This window comes from Arvicanthis niloticus, chromosome 4, assembly GCF_011762505.2.
Source record: "Arvicanthis niloticus isolate mArvNil1 chromosome 4, mArvNil1.pat.X, whole genome shotgun sequence".
Lineage (NCBI taxonomy): Eukaryota > Metazoa > Chordata > Mammalia > Rodentia > Muridae > Arvicanthis > Arvicanthis niloticus.
The window spans coordinates 129,507,653-129,533,232 of record NC_047661.1 but is presented as its reverse complement, the minus strand read 5'-3'; the positions used below and the strand labels follow the sequence as shown (position 1 = coordinate 129,533,232).

The 25,580-nt window shown below is 43.3% G+C and overlaps 1 protein-coding gene across 1 annotated transcript; it reads right to left on the bottom strand.

Moving 5' to 3' along the window:
- Positions 1-1,326: 1,326 nt before the first annotated feature.
- Positions 1,327-13,449, bottom strand: Asb17 (ankyrin repeat and SOCS box containing 17). The gene is made up of 3 exons (XM_034501316.2): positions 12,958-13,449; positions 4,223-4,502; positions 1,327-1,606 (listed from the first exon to the last, which is right to left on the bottom strand). The coding sequence occupies exons 1-3, from the start codon at positions 13,356-13,358 to the stop codon at positions 1,400-1,402; spliced, it is 888 nt and encodes a 295-aa protein (XP_034357207.1). The 5' UTR covers positions 13,359-13,449; the 3' UTR covers positions 1,327-1,399.
- Positions 13,450-25,580: the final 12,131 nt, after the last annotated feature.

The window sequence follows — 25,580 nt, the reverse complement described above, 5'->3', positions numbered from 1 at the left end:
CTGTCCTGGAACTCACTCACTCTGTAGACCAGGCTGGCCTCATCTCTGCCTGTCTCTGCCTCCCAAGTGCTAGGATTAAAGATATGTTGCACCATGCCTGGCTCCATTCATTGCATCTTAATTAACATCTCCAGTGAATTATTTTATGTGTTATCCTTAAAAACCATATAATCCAGGTTTATGGCAGCTTTGTAAGGAGGCACAGAAGAGGGACGGGTGTTGGCAGTTTGGGAGGAAACATGAAAAGCAGAACAGCATGGGGCGGGAGTCGAGCAGTCCAGCACTCAGGGGCAGACTAGAGATGCATCAAGATCATTCCTCAGACACGTCACCCTTCTCACTTAACCCAGTGTCCGACACCACTCGACTTCTAAGAGTTTTCATCATGTAAAACTCTTTTTATTTTCATTTTAGATATTGAGTTAAAAACAGGCTTATTAAGCGGGGGTGGGGAGGGAGAGGATGGTGTTGTACACATTTAATCCCACCACTTCAGAGACAGACAGGCCGATATCTATGAGTTTGAGGCCAGATTAGTCTACAGAGCAAGTTCTAAGACACCAAGGCTACACAGAGAAACGTTGTCTCAAAGAAAAAAAAGTTTATTTCTTAAAATTATGTTCTCTTATGCTGTTTTGTGTGCAGCAGTGATATGCGACAAAGCCAGTAAGCTGAAGGCGCCAAGTTGTCATGACTGAGGTGAGCACTGGGAAGCAGCTCTTAAGGCTTTAAGATCTACTGCTGGCTTTGCTGTTTTTCTTTGACCTGCTTTTATCTTATAGATAAGTATCCCACAACCCAGGCTTTCACTTAACCGCCCACAGTGTCTTAGCAAGCCTCCTATGGTGTTGTGAATGAGAAAGATCCTCCATAGGCGTATACACTGATCACTTGGTCCCTGGTTGGTGGCGCTGTTTGGAAGGGTTGTGGAACTGTCAGCATGAGGAGCCTTGCTAAAGGGAGTATGTGTGGTACTGGGGTGGACTTTAAGAATCTAAGCCTTGCCCTACCCCTACTCTTTCTGCTTCTTGTGCCAGTCGAATGGGATCTGTCTGCTTCCTGCCTCTTGAACCATGCCTTCTCCACACCACCCCCACCCCACTGTGAACATGTAGCCTCTCTGGAACTGTAAGCCAAAATAAACCTTGCCATAGGTTGCTTTTGGTCATGGTGTCTCATCCCACTAACAGACAGGTACCTAATACACTTCATGTGGGTGCTGGGAACTGATCTGAGGTCTTCTGTAAGAGCAACTAATGCTCTTAACCACTGGGAATATCTCTAGCCCTGAAAACATATCTTCTAACAGAAGTGCAACAAACTTGTGTGAAGTTAACAGTTTATTAACTTCTAATTTGTATAGTGCTACTATCCTAAGGAACAGCATAAAAGATGCATGTTAGCTTTCTAAATTCAGGAAGTTTTGTAGACGAGTAGGAATTAGAAGCGAAAATATTCCATTTGGGAGCATATTGTTGGCCAGCAGTTGGGTCCTGATGGTTATTCTGCAAAGGTGGACAAGTTCACATGGATCTTTATATCTTGTTGGAGGGATGTAGTCCAACCAATTTTGAATAATTGGGCGTCTTCCTAAACTCAGCTGTGTCTGGAGAAAAGGGAAACTGTCATTTGTAACCATTAGATTGGTCTGAAGGATTTAGCACTTTTGTTTTTTACTTTATTCAAATTCAGAAAAAAAGATACCGAATTTAAATAACCCTTATAACCTGTATGTAAGCCTTCTTACTTTATAGGCAATAATTTCCCTAATGATATGTGGAAAGGCACTGAACAACGTTTAAACTATGGACAGGGAAGGTCTTCGTTTCAGATGGATCACCTTTTGCTCTGTCCTCTTCTCTAGAGGTACCATCAGCACAGCCACATGCAAGAGCCACCGGGAAAGCTAATTCATCAGTGCTCAGCTCCTCTTTCAAAAGTCCAATTCTATTGGTTTCGAGTTGGGAACATGATATAAATCTTACATGTTCCCCAGTTGGACCCAAACCATGTAAAATGCCAAGACCTCAGTGGAGACCTGCCCGAATAACAGGAGGTCTTTTTAGAGTTTTAGGAAGCCATCTGTTTAAAGGCTCTGTTGTGGAGATTAAATGCTAAGGAAAGGATATTACTGCATTATGAGAGATTTCCCTAGGAACCCACGTAACAGTAGAAAGAGAGAACCAGCTCTACAAAACTGTCCTCTGACCTGCAGCTGTACCACACATATAATAGTAAAAAAGCTAAAAATCAAAACAGATAAGCCTTCACTGTTCCAGGCCTCTTGACATATCCAGCTATGTTAGATATGCATATATATTCATTACTTATTCAATGATCAACTATTTAAAGAATGTCTAATGTATATTCAACTATGGTAGGCACTTCAGATAATTACTAGGTATGCAAAGTGGATACAGTGTGTATGTTTACAAGGGTGTGGTATAGAGACACCTAAACATTCTTTAATATGTGGGCCACATGAGGAGACATGATGGAAGTACAGAGGTGACCTGTTCCTCAGGCAGAGTGAACCTGACCTGCACCTTTTCACCAGTGTTCCTCCACTGTAGGTTGCACTGTAATTGCTTGGAATCTGGGTATAAACTCTTTGCCTCTCAAGTGACTTTGGTCAATTATTTTTTTTTTTTTTTTTTTTTTTTTTTTTTTTTTTTCCATGAGACTCAGTGAGAGAGTCAGTCACACAGGAGATAGAGACAGCGGGATTCAAACTCGCAAAGGAGGGCACCACGGAGGCCCTCTGGTGGGCGGATGCTTAAGGCATGCACCACCGCTGGCTTACTGACTTTGGTCAATTCTATCCCAGTACTTTTTGTTATGGTTTTACTTGGTCTAAAATTCATGTATTCTGCAATAAACATGCAGACCAACCAGTTCCTATGAAACAAAGATGTAAAAAAATGAAGACACTAAAACCAACTTAAGTATGTTCTCTTTCAAAAATAGGTTGCCAATTATAACCAGAACAATTTGTTTGCCCTAAACCTGGCCCCACACATTAGGGTTTATTATCAAAGCATTTAAAAGTCAGCATTTTATGCCTCTTATAAGTATTTCTAAACTTACACTTCTAAAGACTAGAAGAACTGTTGGCTCCTTGTTAAGCTGGTTGTTTAAATTTATAGGACTAACTTCTCTGTATACAGATTCATTAACTTCTTGCTGTTAATGAGCACGATACAGTTTGATACTGTAATTTGCAGTTCATTTTGAAGAATGAACATTCCCAATTTATGGCTGATACATGGGTGATTTTCTTCTCTAACTTGGTCTCATCCCAAAATGTTATTAAGGAAAGATCTCTATATTTCTGAGAGATATTTTAAGATGAATAAGTCTAATGCTTAAAATTGATTTGGGATCTTGAATAGAAAAATCTATTTCTTGGTATGTGATTGTATTTGTGGGAAGAAATGGAACTGACATTTTGAAATATTCTACTGTAAAGAAGAACTGTTAAACGTAACTTACTCTGCCCTTACAAGATAGAAATCTCAATATGGAGTTTGTTATTGAAATATAACAATTTACTTAACACTAAAATATCTATAGGACATTCATTTTGAAGTTCACAGTAACAAAAATCAGCATTTGAAGGGCTAATTTTTTTAGCTAATTTGAATTTTGCCTCATTTTTAATTACTGAGCATATGCACAGTCATTAATTTGCCATTGGGAATAATGCATAAATTAAAAATACTCTGCACTTTTGCCTTCACAATTAGGTCCTAACAATGATGGTAGATTGCAGCCCCAAAGAGCAGTGCTCTGCTTTTCCCCATAGAACACAGACAGCTCTACTTCCCCCCCCCCCATAGAACACAGACAGCTCTACTTCCCCCCCCCATAGAACACAGACAGCTCTACTTCCCCCCCCATAGAACACAGACAGCTCTACTTCCCCCCCATAGAACACAGACAGCTCTACTTACCCCCCCATAGAACACAGACAGCTCTACTTACCCCCCCCATAGAACACAGACAGCTCTACTTACCCCCCCATAGAACACAGACAGCTCTACTTACCACCCCATAGAACACAGACAGCTCTACTTACCCCCCCATAGAACACAGACAGCTCTACTTACCCCCCCATAGAACACAGACAGCTCTACTTACCCCCGCTCACCCAAAATGTTGCTCTGCTTCTCTGATTATCCCCCCTGACCCCGCCCCCTGAGAAGGGCAGTGCTCTGCTTACCTCTATCTCCCTGACTGAGATTGCAGAAAGCACTCTGGAACATAGCGTCAAGCATGTCTTGGCATCTTCTTGAATGTCAATCAGCTCGTGATCAACCATTATTCTTACTCTCGAGGGGTACAGCAGTATTGTCAGAACGATGTTGATAGGGTTTTTTTCTCTTTCTAGGATTCCATACTGCAGGAGAATTTTTAGGATATTTGACTGTCGTGTCTGAGCCACATAGAGTAGAGGTGTGATCCCACTCAGGGGGCTGGGGCAGTACACAGGTGTGAAGGTTCTGCAAGCCAAAGCAGGAGAGTAGGGTCGTGAACACTGCAGCAACAGGAAGGAATCTGCGATCACTGTTCACCTGTGAGCACCATGTGACTAAGTTCACCTGTAATGTCTTAGAAGAATTTGCCATTGTAGACCAAACTGAAGGAGGAAAGAAAACTCCCACTAAATGCTGAGGCCTCCCTTCACATCTGTGAAAACAAGCACAGGTTTGCAGCATGTGCAAAGCTCTTAGTCACAGCCCTGACACAGGTGGGACATTAACCTTAGCAAGCTCTGCAGATAGAAAATGAAAATGAAGAAGAAAATCAGCCTTCCTATCGCCTAGTTTTTAAAGATTTATTTATTTTTAGTCATGTGTGCCTATATCTGTGTGAACTTAGGCCATGTAGAGATGCCAGAGGAGGACAGGAGAGTGTGTCAGACCCTCTCGAGCTGGAGGGACAGGTGCTGTGAGCTGCTTGGTGTGGGTGGCTTTAGGTCCTTTGACAGGGCAGGCAGAGCAGTCTCTCCAGTGCAGTTTACTTTGTTAATAGAAGTATTGATCGTTTTGTATTGTTTTGCTTTTGTTTTTGATCAATATTAGACATGAAGTTGAATTGAGAATGGAGATTAGATGACAAGTACGAACACCCTAGTCCTATTTTTCCAATCTAATAAAATAAGAACATAAGACATGTAAGTTATGGTGAGACCCATCTGAGGTTCCTCAGGATACATTTTGTTTTCCTCCTTCAAGAGTAAGTTTAGCCCTAGAGAAGTAGTTCAGACAGTGGAGTGCTTGTCACACAAGCGTTAGAACCAATGTTACAACATAAAAAAAAAAAAAAAAAAAAAAAAAAAAAAAAAAAAGCACAGGTCTAGAAGCTTGTGCTTGTAATCTCAGTGCTGAAGAGGAGATCAGGAGATAGGAGGATTTCTGGGGCTCAGCCCCTGGCCAACTACCTGACCTGCTTGATGTGCTCTGGGTTTAGTGAAAGACCCTGGCTCAAAGGACATTAAAGTTTGCCTACTGATCTACATACATACACACACACCAAGCACACAGACCCACCACAAACACACTTTTAAAAGTTTTAGAATTTCTAGCTAGCTTGGCTGCATTGCAAGACCAAGTTTTTAAGAGGGTGGAGCTGGAGTAATGACAGAACAGTTAAGAAGACTTGCTGTTCTTTGAGAGGCCTGGATTTGTTTCCCAGCACACATATGTCAGATGCAGCTGTCAGTACTTCAGTTCCAGAGGATCTAATGGCCTCTTCTGACACCCAGGAGCACTAGACATGTATGTGATAGACATCTGTAGGGAAAACACCCATAACATAAAATAATAATAAACACATTTAAATCTAGATCTTGGAGTATCACATGGTGGCTAGATACCAGTATTTTTAACTCACTGTGTCAGAAATGAAATGGTGTAGAGCATTTTAAATCTTTTCAGTTAATATTCTTTTATGTTCCTACTATGTTAGTTACCATAAACATAGAGAAAGCATTAGTGTCTTTGACCAAAACAAATCCTTAACTTTGCCGAGTAACTTGACTTTTGAGATTAAGCACAGAGAAATTTTATTAATAAACCTTGCCTCTCAAATTCTCTTGAAGAGTCTAACCAAATATTGATACAATTTACAGGCTGTATCAATAGCTTACAAAATATCAGTATTGTTTTCAGACAGCTTTGCCAAGCAAGTACAGCAGAACGTTAGGACTGCATGTGTTGCTTTGGGAATGTCCTCCATAGGTCATGCATTTGAACATTTTGTCCCCTGTTGCTGGAGGAATATGTCATAGAGGCATCAAAAGCCTTACACTATTTCCAGTTGCTCTCTGATTCATTCGTATAACTCAAGGTGTGAGCTCTCAGCTTCCTGTTTCAGCTGCATGCCTGCAGCTTGCTCCAACGGTTGACTCTTAATCCCCTGGAACTTAATCCCCAAAGAAACCTTCTTCTGTAATTTCCCTTGGTCATGGCTTTTATCACAGCATCAGGAAAGTAACTACTAGAGGCTGATGAAATGGCCCAGTGGGTAAAGGCGCCCAGCCTGGAGATGGAGTTTGATCCCTGGAGCCCAGGTTGTGGAAAGGAGAACACCTGCTCCCACAAGTTGTGCTCTGACTTCACACATGTGCTGTGGAATACATGTACCCACACACACATGCAGGTACGAAATAAAGTTTTTAAAAATTGCACATATTTGATAAGAATGAGCCAGCATGGTATGGTGGGCTAAAGGAAGTAGCCCCGAGTCTCTGCCGTTCAGTATTTCAGTCCCAAGCCGCTGTGTGCCTTGGGTCAGCAGTCTCCAGGTCTTGGCTTCCTCATTTGTGTATGTACTGGTGTGTGCCACCTTTCATCCGAAGTGTGCTGTAGAGTAGGTGAGAAGATGAAAGATGCAATTCTTGCAGACTGCCAAGTACAGCAGACAGTAAACATAGTGCATGCTATGGTAAAAGTTTACTCCAAGCAGTAAATCCATGAGGAGTGGTGCTAACTGTCCCTTGGATAGTCATTTCCTGTCAGGTACCTAAGAATGAAGGCTTGGAGGACTAGCAGCTGTTTTCCAGTGGAAATCTTGGAGTGTTCAGGGTATAGCAAATGCTGCCATTGGAGTACTGTTGTGCCTAGACATTAAGGATGGGAACATTCCTAATAAACGTAGATTTGAGGGTCCTAGAACCCTCTCTCCCTTACCAGATCTCTAGTCAAGAACTCCAGAAAGTACAGTTGGAAAATCACTAGCCTAGCTTACTCTAAAGCTTCACAGAGCTCTAAAATGTCAGAGCTTTTTCACCTAAAGCAACAGTATACCATAATGTTATATAGTATTTTAGACAACAGACTATGGCCCTGTCTTCATTCTGCTACTGATACTTTGTGTGCTTTCACCTGCTGGTCCTCGTCCTTGCCTGAAACAGTATTTCCCTGGATAGCTCAACTTTTTCACACGTTCTTCCAATATATATCAAAGATCGCACTGCAGCTGTTTGTCATTTCCCTTTCTCTCTTTTAGATTATCTTTCACTGCTACTCTGAGTTTAAGATCACTGCTTTTCACTTTTGTCTTGTGTCTGTTCCCTCCTCCCATTCTATCTTCAGATACATACAGCTCATTTTGGAGAGACTGTCCAGTGAGCTCTTAATGACATGTGCTTCAGTCACCCCAAGGTCCTTGAGGTCTCATGAGGTCTCTCTGAGGTCTGAGATCTCCCTGAGATATCCCTGAGCTCTCCTGAGGTCTCATGAGGTTACTCTGAGATCTCCTGAGGTCTTTCTGAGGTCACCCTGAAGTCTCCCTGAGGTCCCTTGAGGTCTCCTGAGGTCCTCAGTCCTTTGTACCTTCAGCTCTTGTGATTTTATCATTTTACTTTTGAAAACTTACTTAGCATTTTTATAAATTCGTTTTTCTCTTTTAAAAAGTTGAACAAGATGAGCTCTCTAAATTTATGCTCCAATAGGAAAATGTTTTCTATTACCCCGTGTGTGTGTATAAATAAGATGACAGCATGCAGGAGTCAGTTCTTTCTTTACACCATGTAGGCTCCAGGGATGGAACTTGGGTTGTTAGACATGGCAGGAGCTGCCTCTGCCAGTGGAGCTCTCCCTAGGTCAAGGAAAGTATCTGTGGTTTCACTCACAAGTGTATCTATGAGAGCCTGCAATACCGAATCTGTAAGGGTCAAACAAATGATTTTTATTGCAATCCTAATAAAACTTTTGGCACTTTTTACTTATTTAAACCTTGAAGAGGCAATGCAATCAATTCTTTTATCTTGCTAGGTTGTTCCTTTTTTTTTTTTTTTTTTTTTTTTTTTTTTTTTGGTTTTTTGAGACAGGGTTTCTCTGTGTAACCCTGGCTGTCCTGGAACTCACTCTGTAGACCAGGCTGGCCTCGAACTCAGAAATCCACCTGCCTCTGCCTCCCAAGGACTGGGATTAAAGGCGTGTCCCACCACCGCCCGGCCTTGCTAGTTTTTTAAAGGTGTTTTATTTATTTTGTGTAAGTACACTGCAGCTGTCTTCAGACACCCCATAAGAAGGCATCAGTTCTCATTATGGATGGTTGTGAGCCACCATGTGGTTGCTGGGATTTGAACTCATAATCCCTAGAAGAGCAGTCAGTGCTCTTAACCACTGAGCCATCTCACCAGCCCTGTCTTGCTAGTTCTTAAGAAGGCCTTTGACTTGTTCTTCTGAGTAAGGGCGCTCAGGAAACTCAGGACAAAGCAAGTGGTCATTGTTAAGATTCAGTAGGTTCAGATGTATTAAAATTTACATTACCTCTAGGAGATATTTAATGAATATGGAAAAATGTTGAAAACATGACTAAAACTCAAGTAGGTTTAAAATGAGATTTAAACATCTAATCTGTATCCATACGATGGGTGATTAATCCTTGGGTTTAAAGAGTATGGAACTGTAAAACAAACTTTGCTTAATCTGTTCTGACAGTTAATTATAGCAGCACTCACGTGGAGAGTGAGGCAGGCAAAGCAAGGCCTGGTGTTTAAATGTGAGGTTAATGAATTCAGCCCTCTGTGTCCGAAAGCTTGCCACACATGCTTACGAAATGAGGCATGATATTTCTGTATAGACACATAGAGGATGACTTTGCTTTGTAGGTGTACATATTTCTAATTTTTCTACATTCTCCTTTGACACATTGAATAAGCATTTTTTTATAATAGCGTAATCTTGACACATTGAGTAAGCATTTTTTCATAATAGCGTAATCTCTGGTGTTTAACATAGTGTACTTTCCTGAAGGTTTGTTTTCCTGGTCAGTCCAGTCTCAGGTTCCTCTCTGGCTTTCTATCTGTGCCCTCATCCCTCCTGTCCTTTCCATGGCCCTCAGTGTCTAACAAGGGTATATGCTAATTCTGATTTGGCCATTATCATGCAATTTCATCTGGAACCATAATTTCAACTGCTCTTCATTTATTTCAACAAATACTGAATGTGTGCTAAGTACAGCTACAGTTTTAGGAACTTGTATTGGTGAACAAAATAAAATCCTTTTTGTCTTCCTTAATGTTATGTCAGTTACTAACAAGTCAGGATCTACATAGCAAACACGCTTGTATCACAGTGTCTGAAGAAGATAGTGAAGGAGATAAATCCTGCAGCAAAGATAAAGTAGAATGGAGTAAGTAGAACTGGCACACCGGGAGATGCAAGAGCCCTGAGACAGGACATTACTGAAAGGTTACATCTGGACAAAGACTAGGAGACACACTCACTTAGCTGTATCACTGTGTGGATGCCTGGAAAGAAGAATATAAGGAAGTCAGTGTGGATCAAAGGGTAAAGCCGAGGCCAGGGGAGACAGCAAGCCATGTTGTGAAGAGCATCACTGTGTGAGAGAATCTTTTGGCTCCAAATGGAATGATATGCACAAGAGGCCAGGGTTGTAGGAACAGCATAGCCTACCCTTTGTTAACTGTACAACAGGGGGAAAGATGCTGCTGCTTAGTGCAGGACAGGGTGAAACCAACACAGGCACCCATATTTGCCACTGCTTACAGGTAGACAGAACCAACAGGTGTCATAACAGATTAGATGTAGAAACAAAGACATCAAAGATGGCACTATGTATCTAGGCTCTTGCTGCACATCTTGACATGAATATGTCCTGGGCAGCTCAAACTGTTATTTCCAAAACTGATTTGAGAGGTACCTTGTTGTACTTGATAGTTTGTATCAGAACCATTGAGGCAATCTGAATAATAGCCCATCAGTATGACAACGGGGATTTCTAGAGCTCAGTGTTGTAAATGGCTAGAAAATACATGAGAAGTAGCTGGAGATAGATGATCATGTCAAGTCAGATAAGCCACTGCCTGAAAGTCAAATACTGTGTTCTCGTGTGTATGTGTGTGTGTGTAAATAAAAAATGTGAACAGTAATGGGAGGAAGACAAAACATTAATGCTTTTTCTCACAATTTAGACTTAAATTTGTATGTACATACACACATGTGACAGTGTGGATGCGGAATGAGGACTACTAGAGAACATGGTAGAACAAGGCACGAGAAGTAGCTGGGGCGGGGAGGGGATGAGTAAGGCACAGTGACACCAATTCAGGAACATATCATAATGTAACCATTATTTTGTATACTAGCTTTAAAAAGTTGACACGTTAAGAGAGTTGTTGTCTTGCTATGAGCTGACTTAGGCGCCACCTGGACTGGACATAAGGGGATGATGTCACTAAGCAGGATCTGTTTTTATAGACAGTCAAAAGCACTCACTGATGTGATGGCAAGGGAAGACAAGGATCAAGAATCGATCCCAAATCTCTGCCTTGAGCAGTGGAGTCAGGGTCTTACTGAGGTGAGAGCCAAAGAGGCTTGGAAATGGATGAGTGCAGTTGGTGTTCTGTTTTGTTCCACGTGGCAAGTTCAGATAGCAGCAGCGGAAGTCGGGGCTAAAGAAAACGATGTGGATGATTCTGCATCCACATCAGAATGCATCAAGTTAAAAATGGCCCCATACATAGGTGGAAAGTGAGAAAGGCAACTCAGATGTAGCATGCTTGCCCAGTGAGAGTGTGGGCATGGGAGTAGGCATGAACGTGACAGGCCATGCGTTTATCCCAGCACCACACACTTAAGAACGTGTCAGTCATGACTCACTTCCTATTTCATTTTTCATTAAAATTTTTCCTTCCGCTTGCCCATGTTTAATTCTTCATTTCCTTTATTTTATTACACTTTTCTTGTCCACTGGCCTGACCAAGGATATGCCTGGGCTTTCAGCTAGTTAGTCAATGCTGTAACTACATAAAATGACATTTAAAATGACAAAAAAGTCCTCTCTTAATTAGGGTTTCATTTCTGTAAAAAGACATCATGATCAAGGCAACTCTTAGAAGGACAACATTTAATTGGGGCTGGCTTACAGTGTCAGAGGTTCAGTCCATTATCATCATGGCAGGAAGCATGGCAGCATCCAAGCAGACATGGTGCTGGAGAAGGAACTGAGAGTTCTACATCTTGATCTGAAGGCAGCAGAAGGGGCCTATCTTGTGTAGGCAGCTTAGAGGAGGCTCTCTTCCACACTGGGTGGAGCTTGAGCATTAGGAGGCCTCAAGGCCCGCCTACACAGTGACACACTTCCAACAAGGCCACACCTCCTAATAGTGCCATTTTCCATGGACCAAGGATATTCAGTCTACCACCAGTCCTATTGGGAGTTTTATTTACTATTTATAGACACCAGCTACCCATTCATGTGCTGGGATGATCATTCAGGAACACAGTCCTGCATGCTCTGAAGAGCAGAGTGATGCAGCCAGGAAGCATGGCTTCTCCAGGCATAACCCACCCCGCCTAGTCTCTGACCTGGGCCTTGTGTGTCACTGCAACCTGCTCCTGTCACTGTGCATAGGATGTGATGCATAAACATTTTGTCAAATGAATGAGTCAGTGCACAACTGTTCTAATGAGGCTGAGATCTGAAGCCAGAGAACTAATTGACATTGGATCAGACTCGAGCTACAAGACAGTCACCTGTAGCTCTTAGTCTCCTAACATTGTCAGACAGATTGACAAGTTCAGGCTGTAAAAGTTGGCCCATAAGGAATATGGTTCTCACTGAACTCAGTTGTGGAAGATTTGAAATCTAATTTATTAAGACCTGATGCAGAGTAACTCTGTTTTGACTGAGTAATACTTGGTGATAAGAATGTTCTGAGTGAACTGTGTACACACTGCAAGTGTGCAATCTCAGTAGACCAAGAGGAGCCACCACAGTATGCCATAAGGCAAGGTCTGTTTCTTTTTAAGGAATATTTAATGCATTTGCTAACATTGCTTTACTTGAACAGATCCACTGTGACTTGATAGTGTACACTGTTGGGCCTTGGACGAGGTAACTCCATTTAACCTGTTACCTTCAGTCACGTAGGACACAGGTAGAGGGCGTGATTAACAAGTCTGTACCTCCAGAGATTTAAATATTAATGAATTATCAAAAGGCCAGGGGCGTAGCTAATTAAGTTATTCCCCCCCCTTTTTCCTTCCCTATAAAATGAGACTCCCCTGGCCTTTGGTGGGGGAAAGCGCGTACCACCTACATCCATTTACCATGTCATGAACAATAAAGCTTTGGAAAACGGGACTCCACGTGTCGGCCGATCTGCCACCGCCAGGTTCCCAGCCTTTGGAAAGTTGAGCCGCCAGCCCGCGGTGGCTGTATCAATGTGGGATCCTCTGCTGGTGGTGTTGGAAGCCCGCCCGGGACCCTGATGCCAGACTACCTCGGGACCGGCCGCCGGACTCCCTCTCCCCCCCCCCCCCCCCGCCCACGAGATTTCTTCCCCACAGTACACTACAGGTAAAATTCAGGGTCTACAATGAAACCAGTGACACATCCCCACCATGGAAGCTGATCTAAGAAAACAGCACTACACTCTCTCCAGACACACTTCTCTCTCTGGACAAAGCATGAGATTACCTCCATATCAGCGCCAGGCTGCAGCTTCTGTCTTGGACATAGTCCTTCGTCTTCTTGAGAAGCAGTTCCACAAAGTCAGGATTACCTTTTCTGGCGAAAACCCAGTACAGAATGGTGTTCACGCATATTTCAGTAAACTCGAGGTTAAAATTGAGTTCAAAACGGTGGCCTGACTTTTCCACAAAGGCAATATAGTCAGTGAGGAGTATGTCAAAGCCATCCAAGTCAACATACCTCAGAATTTTTGCCAGTGTTCTGTAAATCCTGGGTTCATAACAGTGGTATCCCCACTGCCCCAGAAACTGCAGAGAGGGCCTCTTAACTATCTTGTCAATGAGGTTGCAGAATATATTGCCTCTTGGAAAAGAAGTCTTCCGGCATAATTTAGAAGAGTTATTCATTGCTTCTTAAGGGTAGAAAGAACACGGCGGGCAGTCGTGCTGCCATTCTTCAGTTACATGCTTTGATAATGTGGTAGGCTCTACTCCCGACACAGACATAGCCCTCAGCAGCCAGAGGAAAGGCAGCAAGGGGTGACATCACAATACTTGCAGAGCTGTCATCAGCCCGGGTCAGAAAATTGAGGCAGTTGTGAAGTTGGTGACACTTGAAAAACCTAAAGGACAGCAATAGTATACAAGAGGGCGGACAGGAAGTAGTTTTAACTTTACAAAAGTTCCACTTGGTCTATGCTGTGCGTCTCTCAGGTGTGAGAAGCACCCTGTGTACATCATACTACATATTAATTAGTAATGTGAACCTAGTCAGGTGCAACTCGTGAGATCTGCATGAGTGCTGCCTACTCTCAGTCTTCATAGGTCCTTTCCCATGTAGTAGGTACCCAGCCATCCCCACATGTAACATCCTAGTAAACAAAATCTGGAAACTTGGTTTTAGAATTTATTTTTACAAACATGGCAGAATCTACATAATTGGAACATCATTTAAAAAATAAACACAGATGAATTGATATTAAGAACATTAGAGACACAATTACCTAGATAATATAAGAATATAGATTAAATTTTTAGCCCTTTAAAAACCAAATCTAGGCTGGACATATAGTTTAAATGGAGAACACTGGTTTCTGTATTTCAGAGAACAGAATTGGTCCATGCGTTGGTAATTTGGATGGAAGGATGAAAACCTGGGGCTTCCTGTTCCATCACTTTGCTGACATACCCCATTTCAATGTCTTAAATGAAGCATATTACACAATAAATCAACAGCTCACAGAGCCAGTGAGACAGTTCAGTGAGTAAAGACATGTTGCCAAGCCTAGAAACCTGAGTTTGATCCTCAGAACACAGATGTTAGAGAGAATTGATTTCTGCAAGTTACCATCCGAGCACATGCACACAATGACATTTGTGCATACACACGCATACATACACACACGCACATACTTACACAGAGAACATACATACATACAAAAATAAGGTATAAATCAACATTAAAAAAACCACAACACCCATGAGGTTGTTGAAATTACCACTTAAAGTCTTAATGTATTATTGACTTCTGAGAGACAGGGAAATTCATGGGATGGATTAATTGGAACTGGTTTAGTTGGGTTTAATTCTGCAAAGCTTTCCAATGTTAAGCCACAGTTACGTGGCTCCTTTTATCATCACTTTTATATCATGATGAATCATCTGTAGCCATACTTGATGTATGAACTAATATCTTTTAAAAGATGTTTAAATGTTGAATGTTTCTATCTAGAAACTTATGACGGACATTCCATTATTTAAGTTTTCCCTTTCTGATCAGCCAGTTATGACTTCTTTTTTCAAGGCATTTATTTTCTTTGCTGTAAATCTCCAACCCAAATAAGACCAGTTGAGGAAAACACAACTCAATAATTATGGATATAAACTGCACGCCTAGATTGGGCAGATTTACCATTACAGTACTCTATTCCCCAGCTATGAGATCCCTTATAACTAACTTGTGGTTTTTCCAGGCCACATGCTTCTCCTCCATTGTCCTTCCACCTCCTGCTCCTCCGTCAACTTCCTACTCCTTCACCTTCCTCCCCCCATCAACTTCCTCTTTCTCTCTCTCCTCCCCCAAGCCTTTTTCTCCACCCCCCTTCTACTGCCCAATCACGGACTCTAGCCTTTATTTTACAAATTAAGGTGGGCAGAAGGTTCACAGGAAGTCACTTGTGTACTGACTCACTCCTCCTCTGCAGCCCCTCCCAGGAAATGGACCTAGCATCAAAATACAAGTCTGGGGCTAGTCACAAGTTTATCTGTGTGTACATAAATGCAGAGGCCAGAAAAAGGCAGTGTCCTTGTCTACCAGTCTGCGTCTGCTCCTGCTCCTGTGCAGCACACATAGTCTCTCCTGAGCCCCAGCGATCTCCTGTCTGGAATCTGGACTCTTGTCCTCATGATTGTATGGGTGACACTTGCCAATTGAACTCTGTCTCCAGCCCCAAGTTTTCATTATTTCTTTCCTCAACAACCTTGATACATTTCTCCATACATTTGTTTGTTTCTATGTATTTTATATTGTTTATATTTGGAATGGAATTTTTTCCATCATATATCTAACTATTAATTTTTGAAATGTTAAAAATATACTTGAATTCTTCATATGGATTTAATTACCAGAAATATTACTAGAGTTTCTTATTAGCCATATTCTTTTCTAGTTTCTTCTTTTGCCTTTTCCCCAGAACCAGTGTCATCTGAAAATAAAAATAATTTTTCCATTTTGAGGTCAATGAAGATTTATATCCACTTCTGTTTTCCACCTTGCTTACTGGGTAGAAATTTCAAGTCAGTGTTAAACAACCATTGATAGAACACTCCTTGCTTTGCCCTCGTCTTTCAAAAGAAATCTCCCTCGGTGGCCAGAGAAGTCCTGTCTGTACCTCTTCCATGGCACATGGTAACTTGTCTCCTGCTCAGCTGACCTAGAGAGCTGACCTGGAGGAAGCTTTAGGTCCTCCTGGTGCCTCAGGTATCACTGCCTGTGCACAAGAGTAGCCAGGACGGAAGGCTCTGTGTGGTGACCTCTGCTAATGCCCTGATTCCTTTTTATGTGTGACCTTAGCTAGGCCTACTTAATCAAGCATTCGTATCAGGTACTGTTGAGGACCACACTGCCCCCACACTTTGGGGCTACTATGTTGCTGTCCACACTGCCCCACACTTTGGGGCTAAGTGCTCTGGTCAAGAGAGAGAGAGTGGGGAGGGAGGGCCAAGAGACTCGAAGAATGGAGACAAGACAGGGTGTGTGGTCAAGTCTCCTTTACTGTCTCCACCACAAACAATACTCCTACTACACCACACCCTTACAAGGAAATCCTGGGTATTTATAAGCACAAGGAGGGGAACACAGGTGAAGACATTTTACCACGTGCACCATGCAGCTGGGGTCACTAAACAGCAAAACAAGCTATGTGGGATAAACAATATATTTATCAGAGTGTGCTTCAGCTGTTGTAGGCTTTTGAAAAACAAGTCTCTCATCAGGGTATATGGTTCGAGATGGCTGCAAAGCTGATACCTGCTTTCTAGCCGCTTTCTGCTTAAAGTCGGCTCCCAACAAGGTACATGTATTAACTTCAACCAATATCTTTGTTTGTCTCTATTGATTTCATCAGGTGACTTTTTACCCAGTAGCCCACTGACACAAGATAATGGGACTCCATTTCTTAAATCTCACACTCTTCTGATTTGCCTGAATGTATATTGTGTGCCACTAGTATGTCTGGTAACCAGGGAGCTCAGAAGAGAGGACCTCAGATCCCCTGGAGCTGTAGTTACAGATGGCTGTAAACATCATGTGGTTGCTAGGAATTGAACCAATGTCCTTTGGAAGAACAGCTGGTGCTCTTAACTGCAGAGCCGTTGCTCCAGCCCCCAGGACCTGTTCTTTGAATACTCTCCCATAGCTGACAGAATTCCACTCAGTATTCTTACTGCTGTTGAGAAATGAGGAGACTTTGTTGAGATACCTTTTCCATGATTATTACATTTATTTATTTATGTGGGGAGCACTTTACCCTCTAAGCCATTTCACTGGTCCAGGATTTCTTTTTGTATTGACTTTGTGTATCTAGTTTGGTTCAAGGTGATCTGCACTAGTGGCAGTAAGATTATAAACTAGTGAAGGAGACAGACTGTGATCACATATAGTGCCACACTGGGGTGTTACAGAAGCACACACAAAGCAGAGCAGACAGGAATGAGCACCAGTGAAGTCTCTACAAAGAATTAAATTCATGCCAGCATCTCTAACAGATACCATTTGATGTAGAAGACACTGGGAAGAGACCAGCTAAGCCAGAGGATTAAAACAAAACAAAGCCATTGTCTTCTTTCACTAGTATTTTGATTTCTGACCTTCCTAAAATTACTTTTTACAATTAGTATTACATTTTAGTAGCTTCTCAGCTGCTAGCTTTTCCCCCCTTTACTATCCTTTAGCTCAGTTTAATAAAAATATCTAGGGTTATATGTTTTCTGTTGGGCATCTTATAGACTATAATCATATTTTTGTTGGCTCTCTCTCTCTCTCTCTCTCTCTCTCTCTCTCTCTCTGTGTCTCTGTGCGTGCGTGTGCGTATGTGTGTCTGTCTGTCTGTCTGTATATGCTGGTGTATATGCCTGTGTGTGGTATATGTATGTATGTGTGTGTGTACCTATTTGCCTGTGCATGTATGTGGCAGAGGTTGATATCCAGTGTCTGCCTCTGTCACTTTCTACCTTATTTTGTGATGCAGGTTCTCTCTTGATGAACCTAGAGCTCACCAATCCCCAGGTACCAGGTCCTCAGCCCTGGTAGTGTTACAAGAATGTATGACAAGAAGGTATGATTCACCTAGCCAGAGAATTATAGCTGGACCTACCAAAAGTATGAGAGAACTCTTTGAAAACTGACTTTTTCCCCCCCTGGATGTCTTTACTTGTTGGCACACTTTATACTTTTAAGCCACAAAGCTTTTATCTTGCCTCTTTTAGATAATTATTAACCCCAAATCATCATTGCCAACCACAATAATTAGATATTTTAAAATTCCTATTTTTAAATCACATTATCCTGTTATATAGAGAACGTGTTATATTAGTCATTGGCAAACTTTTTAGGTTTTAATGCTCCAGGAAAAAGCTGTTTCATAAGGTAGAGTAGTGGGCTGGTCCGGCCCCAGGAGCTGCTTTCCAGTGAGTAGCACTACAGCTCTTTCCCTTTCACAGTGTGGATGAGGAGATGACTTCCTGACTTTTCCATTCTACTTCTTGAAGCAAACTTTAAATACCACTCAATGTGATGTGCCTGCCCCAAGCAAATGACATTTCAAATTGTGATTCTTTTTGCCCTCAAAGCAAGAAGGTCTGCTCTTTCCTGTAGTCAGAGTGATTTAAATGAAGTTAATTTACCAGGTCAGGATCTAACTTGTGACTTCTCAGGTTCTTTCATCTCCATTACAAATTAGCTGAGGCAAAGGCGCCTCTGACTAAAGAACTCTGAAGACCACAGTCAAACATTATTAATTTGAACTCTTTTTGTTTTTGAATTGCTGGTCCTGTAGGCAAAGGAATTAATGCCACCGGGCAAGATAATCTGCAGTGGGAATCTGAGTGTCTCTGAGGGAGATCACTAGACTGCTCTTTCCCATTAAGTGCAGTACCTCACAGAACCAATACAGGAGCCCAAGCCTTGTCATGACTGACAGCTTCCTGTTTTTCAGACAGGGATAAAAATGTGGGGCCAATGAGTCATTGCCCTCCCCAGCCATTCCCAGTGCTCGTCCCCCTGCTTTCCAGTGAACTCTGCCTGCCATTGTGTCTCTAAAGAATTTAGAGATTGTGAGGAGCCAGAACCAACAAGGAGCAGAGCAGCATCCCAAAGACACCAGGGTGTCCCTGTTTTCACTCTTGTTACTCATTTACACCTCATGTGGCCGAGATTGCCCTTGAATTCGATATTTGGCTCTGAGAATGACCTTGAACTTCTTATTTCCTGTCTCTGCTCCTAGCGCATGAATCCATGAATCACAGGCCCAGGTCACCGCAGCTACTTTATGTGATCCTGCTGTTGGATCCCAGAGCTTCATGCAGGCTAGGCTACCAACTGAGCTGCGTCTTCAGCTCTCATCATTTTAAAACTGATACGTAAAAACATTATTTGTAAGACACTATCTAAATCTTCTAGTGTTTACCTCTTTGTTGTTCCCAAGGTATCTTAAAAATATTGCAACTTCAGACCCAAATCTCTGGTCTACCAGATGTCTATTTACATGTCAATTTTCCAGCAGAGTTGTAAATTCAGATGCTTGGAAGAGTAAACGTGTCTTAAGTCTTCTGTTGATAACTCGACAACTAATGGATGTGGGTGGGAGAACTTTACCTCTCTGGGTTCTGTGGTATTTCATATTCAGATATTCCTATGTCTCAGAGTGCTTAGCCATCTTGAAAGGCCTTTCTTGCTTCATAAGTTACGATAGTCACCTAGAATGAATATATCTTACTCTTACCAGTCTGTACACTGCCTTTAGTCCTGGAACATGTCTGCAGTCTGCAGCCCACCTTTCTCTTCTGAAGCAGAGTCTCAAGGAACCCTCATTGCTATGGCTCCTCCAATCCCCTCACCCCCATAGTACCCATTCCTACACAGAATGCCCCTTAATGTCTCCCAGATCAGCCTTTCTACTCCAGCAGTGCATGGACCTGTTTCAGTTAAGTCCCCGTGTTCCTGGATTCTTCTGTTACACCTTTTTTTTTTTTCCTTTGTAATTGAGAATGCAAAGCCAGATTAGTTTGCCTTTGAAATAATCAATAATTTTCTGGACATACTGTAGGACATAAACCAAGGTGTTTGAAGTGTTTCACGGTGATGTCTAAGCCAGGTGTAGATGAAGAGCAGTTGGGAAAGTGCCAGACCAGGCAAAGATGATACTAAGCCCTCCCACCCCCACCCCCTGTCCTCCCTCCACACACAGATAAAGCAGAAGAGAGGATCCAGGAGAACTTCCTGGTAATGAAGCCCAGTCAGACAGGAAAGGGATGTGGGATGGGCACTACAGAAGGAAGGGACCAGCAGAGGGAACAGAGTGTGGGGAGGAGGAGTAGAGCAAGAGGATCAACAACCACTGTTGTGTTTAGGAAAAGATCAAGAGAGAGGAGCTATGTTTTATGGAGGTGTGGTCAGGTATGGGGCCAAGGAGGTGCCTCGGTGGGCCCATGCCAAGGCATCCCTTCCCCCTGAGGAATCAGCCACATGATGGTATAGCATAGAATCGAGTTTATTCAGGGCATGGCGGGGGAGGGGAATTATGAGGGTAGTAGAGGCCGAGAAAGGCAGAGAGAAAGAGACAGAGAGAGAGGGGAAGGAGGGAATGGAAGGGGAGAGGAGGGGAGGGGAGGGAAGACAAGGGAAGAGGAGAGGAGAGGAGAGGAGAGGAGAGGAGAGGAGAGGAGAGAAGAGAAGAGAAGAGAAGAGAGTAGGAGTAGAGGCTGGCCATGAGCGTGTGGAGAGAGAGAGAGAGAGAGAGAGAGAGAGAGAGAGAGAGAGAGAGAGAGAAAGGGAATGGAAGGGGAGGGGAGAGAGGAGAGGAGAGGAGAGGAGAGGAGAGGAGAGGAGAGAAGAGAAGAGAAGAGAAGAGAAGAGAAGAGAAGAGAAGAGAAGAGAAGAGAAGAGAAGAGAAGAGAGTAGGAGTAGAGACTGGCCATGAGCATGTGGAGAGAGGGGGGGGAATGGGGAGAGATGGGAGGAGGGAAGCAGAGAAAGAGCAAGAGAGGAGCAAGAGAACAAGAGAGTGAGGAGGGGCAAGCAGCCCCTGTTATAGTGGGTCAGGCCTACCTGGCTGTTGCCAGGTAACTGTGGGGTGGAGCTCAGACAGAATGCTAACAACCACAGATATGTCTGCAGGTCTCATAGTGGAAGCCATTACTTTGTGCAAAGTTCAGTTACCTCAACTGGTTAAGTTCTTCTGAAGACAAGGCACATTGATGCCACAACCTCACGTAGAGGTGGCTGCCACAAGAGAACACATGTATTTTATGAGCTGTATGTGTTGGTATAGAGTCCGGAAGTTGGAGCACATAACGAGTGTGAGTGACCCCTCCCCACGTCTTTATCAATGGCGGGGGTTAGGAGGGTGACTGAATTGTCTATCATATGCATACACATATTTAAAATAATTGAATTAGCAGTATATCTTTTTATATAAAATTGTATTTATTAAATCTCATTTTAGTTATCCATCTTGTTTACATGTCAATTTATAGCATAAAGTATAGAAATAAATTATCTGTGGCACAAGTTCTTAAAAAAATTAAAGGTGACATTAAAAAGTAATAATGTTAAACCAACCTATACCAAGTACTACAAAATATCTTAGGTCCTCAGAGAACAATTTACTTTATCCGACGTCTGTCTTAGTTAGGATTTCCATTGCTGTGAACAGACACCATAACCAAGGAACTCTTATAAGGACAACATTTAATTGGGGCTGGCTTACTGGTTCTGAGGTTCAGTCCATTATCATCATGGTGGGAGCATGGCAGCATCCAGGCAGGCATGGAGCAGGAGAAGCTGAGAGTTCTACATCTTGTTCTGAAGGCAACCAGCAGAAAACTGCTGCTATCTTCCAAGCAGCTAGGAGGAAGGTCTCAAAGCCCACACCCACAGTGACACACCTCCTCATAGTGCCATTCCCTGGGCCAAGCATATTCAAACCACCGCAGACTGTTTCTTGGTCTCTGGATCAGTACATATTTTAGTGGTTTTGACTAAGGAATTCAGCCACATCTGAGAAAGCAAGTCGTAGTAGAAACGTATATCAGCAATGTACACATTTTCCAGGCTTCTATTGAGCCTGTATAGGATGAACACCAAAGGCTCTGGAGCCTTTCTTGCTGAAAGGCAAAAGCTTTCCGCCACATCCTGTGCTCCCCACACACCTGCCTGTGCTCCAGCTCTGTGCTTAACCAGTTAGTCCTCAAACTACTAACTCAGCCCTGCCTGCTACAAGGCTTGCACTGAAAAGGCGAGCTTGTCCCGGTGTAACTGATACAGTAGGAGACAATTTGAGCAAGCGGATTGTGAACTGGCCTTACTCCAGTGTGACTTCATCCATCTGAAACCCAGCTCCACTGTCTAGACACTTTCCTGTCATAACTACATTTCTCTTCAGCTGTGACACTCACCCATCCTCTCCCTAAGGGTCGCCCTCCTCCCTAGCTTGTCTCATCTCTCTTTTCACAGTGTCAGCTCAGAATGATGGCTCTTACCACATGCTGACCCAGGTCCGGGTGACCTGCACCTCATGTGAGGCTCCTTTCCCTAAAGATCCATGAGTTAGATCCACCTTCCCCTTGCTTCACTCTCTCCAATGCAGCAGATAATGCAGCGTGAGCATAGGATACTCCCACAGAGACAGAGCAGGCAGTGGGGGCACTCAGGAGGCCTGGTCCATAGTCGTTCTGAAACCCAGCCAGCCACACTCCTTGCCTTGACTAGGACTTCCTGTAGCTGTTCTGTGATTCTTGGCCCCATCCCTAGATTCATGATCCCACTCCTCATGCTATCTGTTTTCAACCAAAGGAACCCAGAAGGCACCAGACTAGTGCATGCACAATTCTTTCTCTCTCTCTCTCTCTCTCTCTCTCTCTCTCTCTCTCTCTCTCTCTCTCTCTCTCTCTCTTACACACACACACACACACACACTACACAGATGGTTCAGTGCTCAATGCAAGTTTTGTTAAAAAGGTGTTTTTATCTTGATTCCTTTATTTGAAATTTCCTTTTAATTCCTAGAGTAAACTTTCAGGTATTTAGGAAGTTAACTTCAGGTCTATGTTCTAAATCTTAATTTTACAGAGAACATCTTTCTGTTTGTATACAGTCACCTGACCAGATACTGCCCCCTTGAACTTTGGTCAATCCTGAACCATCTTTTTTCCTCCCTCTCCTCCTCCTCCCTCCTTCTGTCTTCTTTCTCTCTCCTCCCCCTGTCTGTCTGCTCTGCAAATCTACTAATCACACCAAAGTTTCCCCATGTGTCTAAAAGCATGCCTTTAGAATTCCTGAAATATGAACCCAGTAACTATTGCCGCCTTGCATTTAACAGTATGTCTCTTTGGAGTCTGCTGTGTTGATATCATATCTGGACCAATTCTACAATCACCAAGTTCTTCCCCCCTAGCAACACTTAAGTCTTTCTCCCTCTTGTATTTCAGTTTGTTTCAGTCCTTTGGACCAAGGTATGCGTTCTTACAAGCTCTCTTCTGGTTAGTGTTAAATGTGTTTGCATCAAACCATAAACTCTGCCGCTGATCGGCCAGCTCAAGTGATGCGAACTTCCACTTCGGAAGTGCAGGAAATTTTAAACAGAAAACATATTTAAATGACTGCTCTTTTGTTTTTGTAGTTCAGTGAGGCTACAAACAGAGGAAAGAAATCTGTTGCTGTTGGTTACTTTTCAGTCATCTATGTAATGGGCTTTCTGTCTGATCGTTAGTCCTACATCACAGGTTCGGACTTTGGAAATGTTGAATAATATCTCGATTTTTTTCCCTGTGATTCGATCCCTAGTTTCAGTACTAGCTTTATCTAACACTATCCTCGATATACTAATGGTGTCTTCTCTTCTGGTGCCGCTATAAATCACTCAGTATTTGTGAGTTAACACACAGTATTTGTGTCATACCTGTATGCAAAAGTAACTCTCATCCATGTGAAAACTAAAGGCATAACCCACACTGTAGTTTGCTTGGGCAGCAGGGCATCCCAGTCACCGTGGCACCCATGAGTTTGTAAGAGCGTGTTATCTCAGGAAGTCTTCATGTTCTGGGAGAGCCCCAGGGAAGAGCGTGATGATGAAACTGGGAATGAAGAGGAAGCACAGAGTTCACACAGATGGCCTCATCAGGAGCCACTTCCAGTAAAGGGAAAGACTTCAGTGTGAAATATGATGCTTTTGTTGTCACTGAATTTTATTCAGACTGTTTAGAGGAGGGCAGGATTTATGACGTGCCGTGTAGTAATCACCCCAAATTGAAGTAAATGCAGGCCTCTTATTCTTACCATATTCTATGTATAGAGTAGATACATAAGAAGGGGACTGGACTGTAGGGAATGTTAAAGAATGTCAGAAATGCTTTAAATTCATCACACTGCCCTCCAGACCACGTGTGGAGTAGGGACATCTTCCCCAACCTTGTTCTCTGTACATCTCACACTCTTTATGGGCAGTAGCGAAGCAAGAATCTTCATTCCAGGCTCTGCTGGAAGACTGCAGTGTAACAAAGCATGTGCAGGCACATAGCTTAGCACCAACAGACTCCTGAGCCTCGGAGTCTCCTTTGTTCGTAGCAAGAAGACATTGTGGCAGGCCATGACACCATCACGCTGGATAAATGCTGTGCTGGCTGGTTTAACTACCAACTTGGCACAGTCTAGAACCACCTGGGGGGAGGGGTTCTTTCCTTAACTTTTCAATTGATTCTTTGTGACTTTCACATCATACACCCCAATTCCACTCATCTTCCCATCTCTTAGTATCTGCCCTCTGCCCTTGCAACCCCCCCAAAAAACCCCACAAAAATAAATCAATAATAACAAACAAACAAACGAACAAACCAGAGCATAGACAACATCTCACTGTGGGAGCTGTATTGTGTCACAGTGCGTCCCGTGGTATATATGTCCTTTTGCCCACACATCTTTACCTTGCAGAAGTTCATGGCAGTGAGTCATTGCTCTGGTTTGAGGCCTCGGGCTTCCGTGACACCATCAATACTGGATCATCTCCAGGACTTCTCCTGGTCATCCCATGATGTCCCTGTGTCATGGAGACCCTGCAGCAGGACTGGCCCCTTCATATGCCCCAACAGTTCCTAGATGATGGAGATTTGGGGGTGGGCTAACTCAAAGCCCTGGAGTAGCTGAGCTGGTCAGCCTGCTGGCTCTCCCTTATCTGCACCACCAGGGTGAGCTCTCTACCACTGCTCTGGCTAGGCTTACAGCAGCAGGATGCAGGGTCAGCAAGATTACTCTCATGCCTTTGGGGCTGGCTGACCTGCACCCCTGCCTCCAGAGCCAGCTCCATTGTGTTACCCAGTCATCCATGAGGCTCACTCTCCCAAGTGTTGCAGCCAGCAACAGGCTGAGATAGCTCTTCAGCACGTACACCCTTAGGGCTGGCTCACCTGTGGAGCTCCACCCCAACCCTAACCCCCTCCACCCCTCTACCCCAGGGTCAGCTCTGCTGTTCTGTCCAGGCAAGGTACAAGACAATCTCTCCTAAGTGCTGCACTTGGCGAGAGCAGGGCCAGTCACCCACTCTCATGACCTTGGGGCCAGCGTTCCTGATGTCTGGAGGTGGTGAGGGGCAAGGAGTAGGTATCACCTCAGAGCAGACAGTGGTGAGGCCAACTTGTTGGGAGCCGACTTGTAGCAGAAAGCGGCTATCAGCTTTGCAGCCATCTTGAGCCATATACCCTGACGTGAGACTTGTTTTTCAACGGCCTACAACAGCTGAAGCACACTCTGATATCCCACATATTTTGTTTTGCTGTTTACTGCCCCCAGCTGCAAGGCACACGTGGTAGCCACGCCTGCAAGGCATGCAGTTCACGTGCTGTCCATGCTATAGACGCCTG

What these genes read in the sequence shown, in the direction of transcription:
- Asb17 (XM_034501316.2), bottom strand. Translation starts at nt 13,358, where the DNA reads ATGAATAACTCTTCTAAATTATGCCGGAAGACTTCTTTTCCAAGAGGC. An exon ending in AGCCTGGCGCTGATATGGAG is followed by an intron (nt 4,503 to 12,957) that starts GTAATCTCATGC and finishes TTTGGCTTGCAG; the next exon opens with AACCTTCACACCTGTGTACT. An exon ending in TCTCAGTCAGGGAGATAGAG is followed by an intron (nt 1,607 to 4,222) that starts GTAAGCAGAGCA and finishes CCTTTTCTCCAG; the next exon opens with ACACAGCTGAGTTTAGGAAG.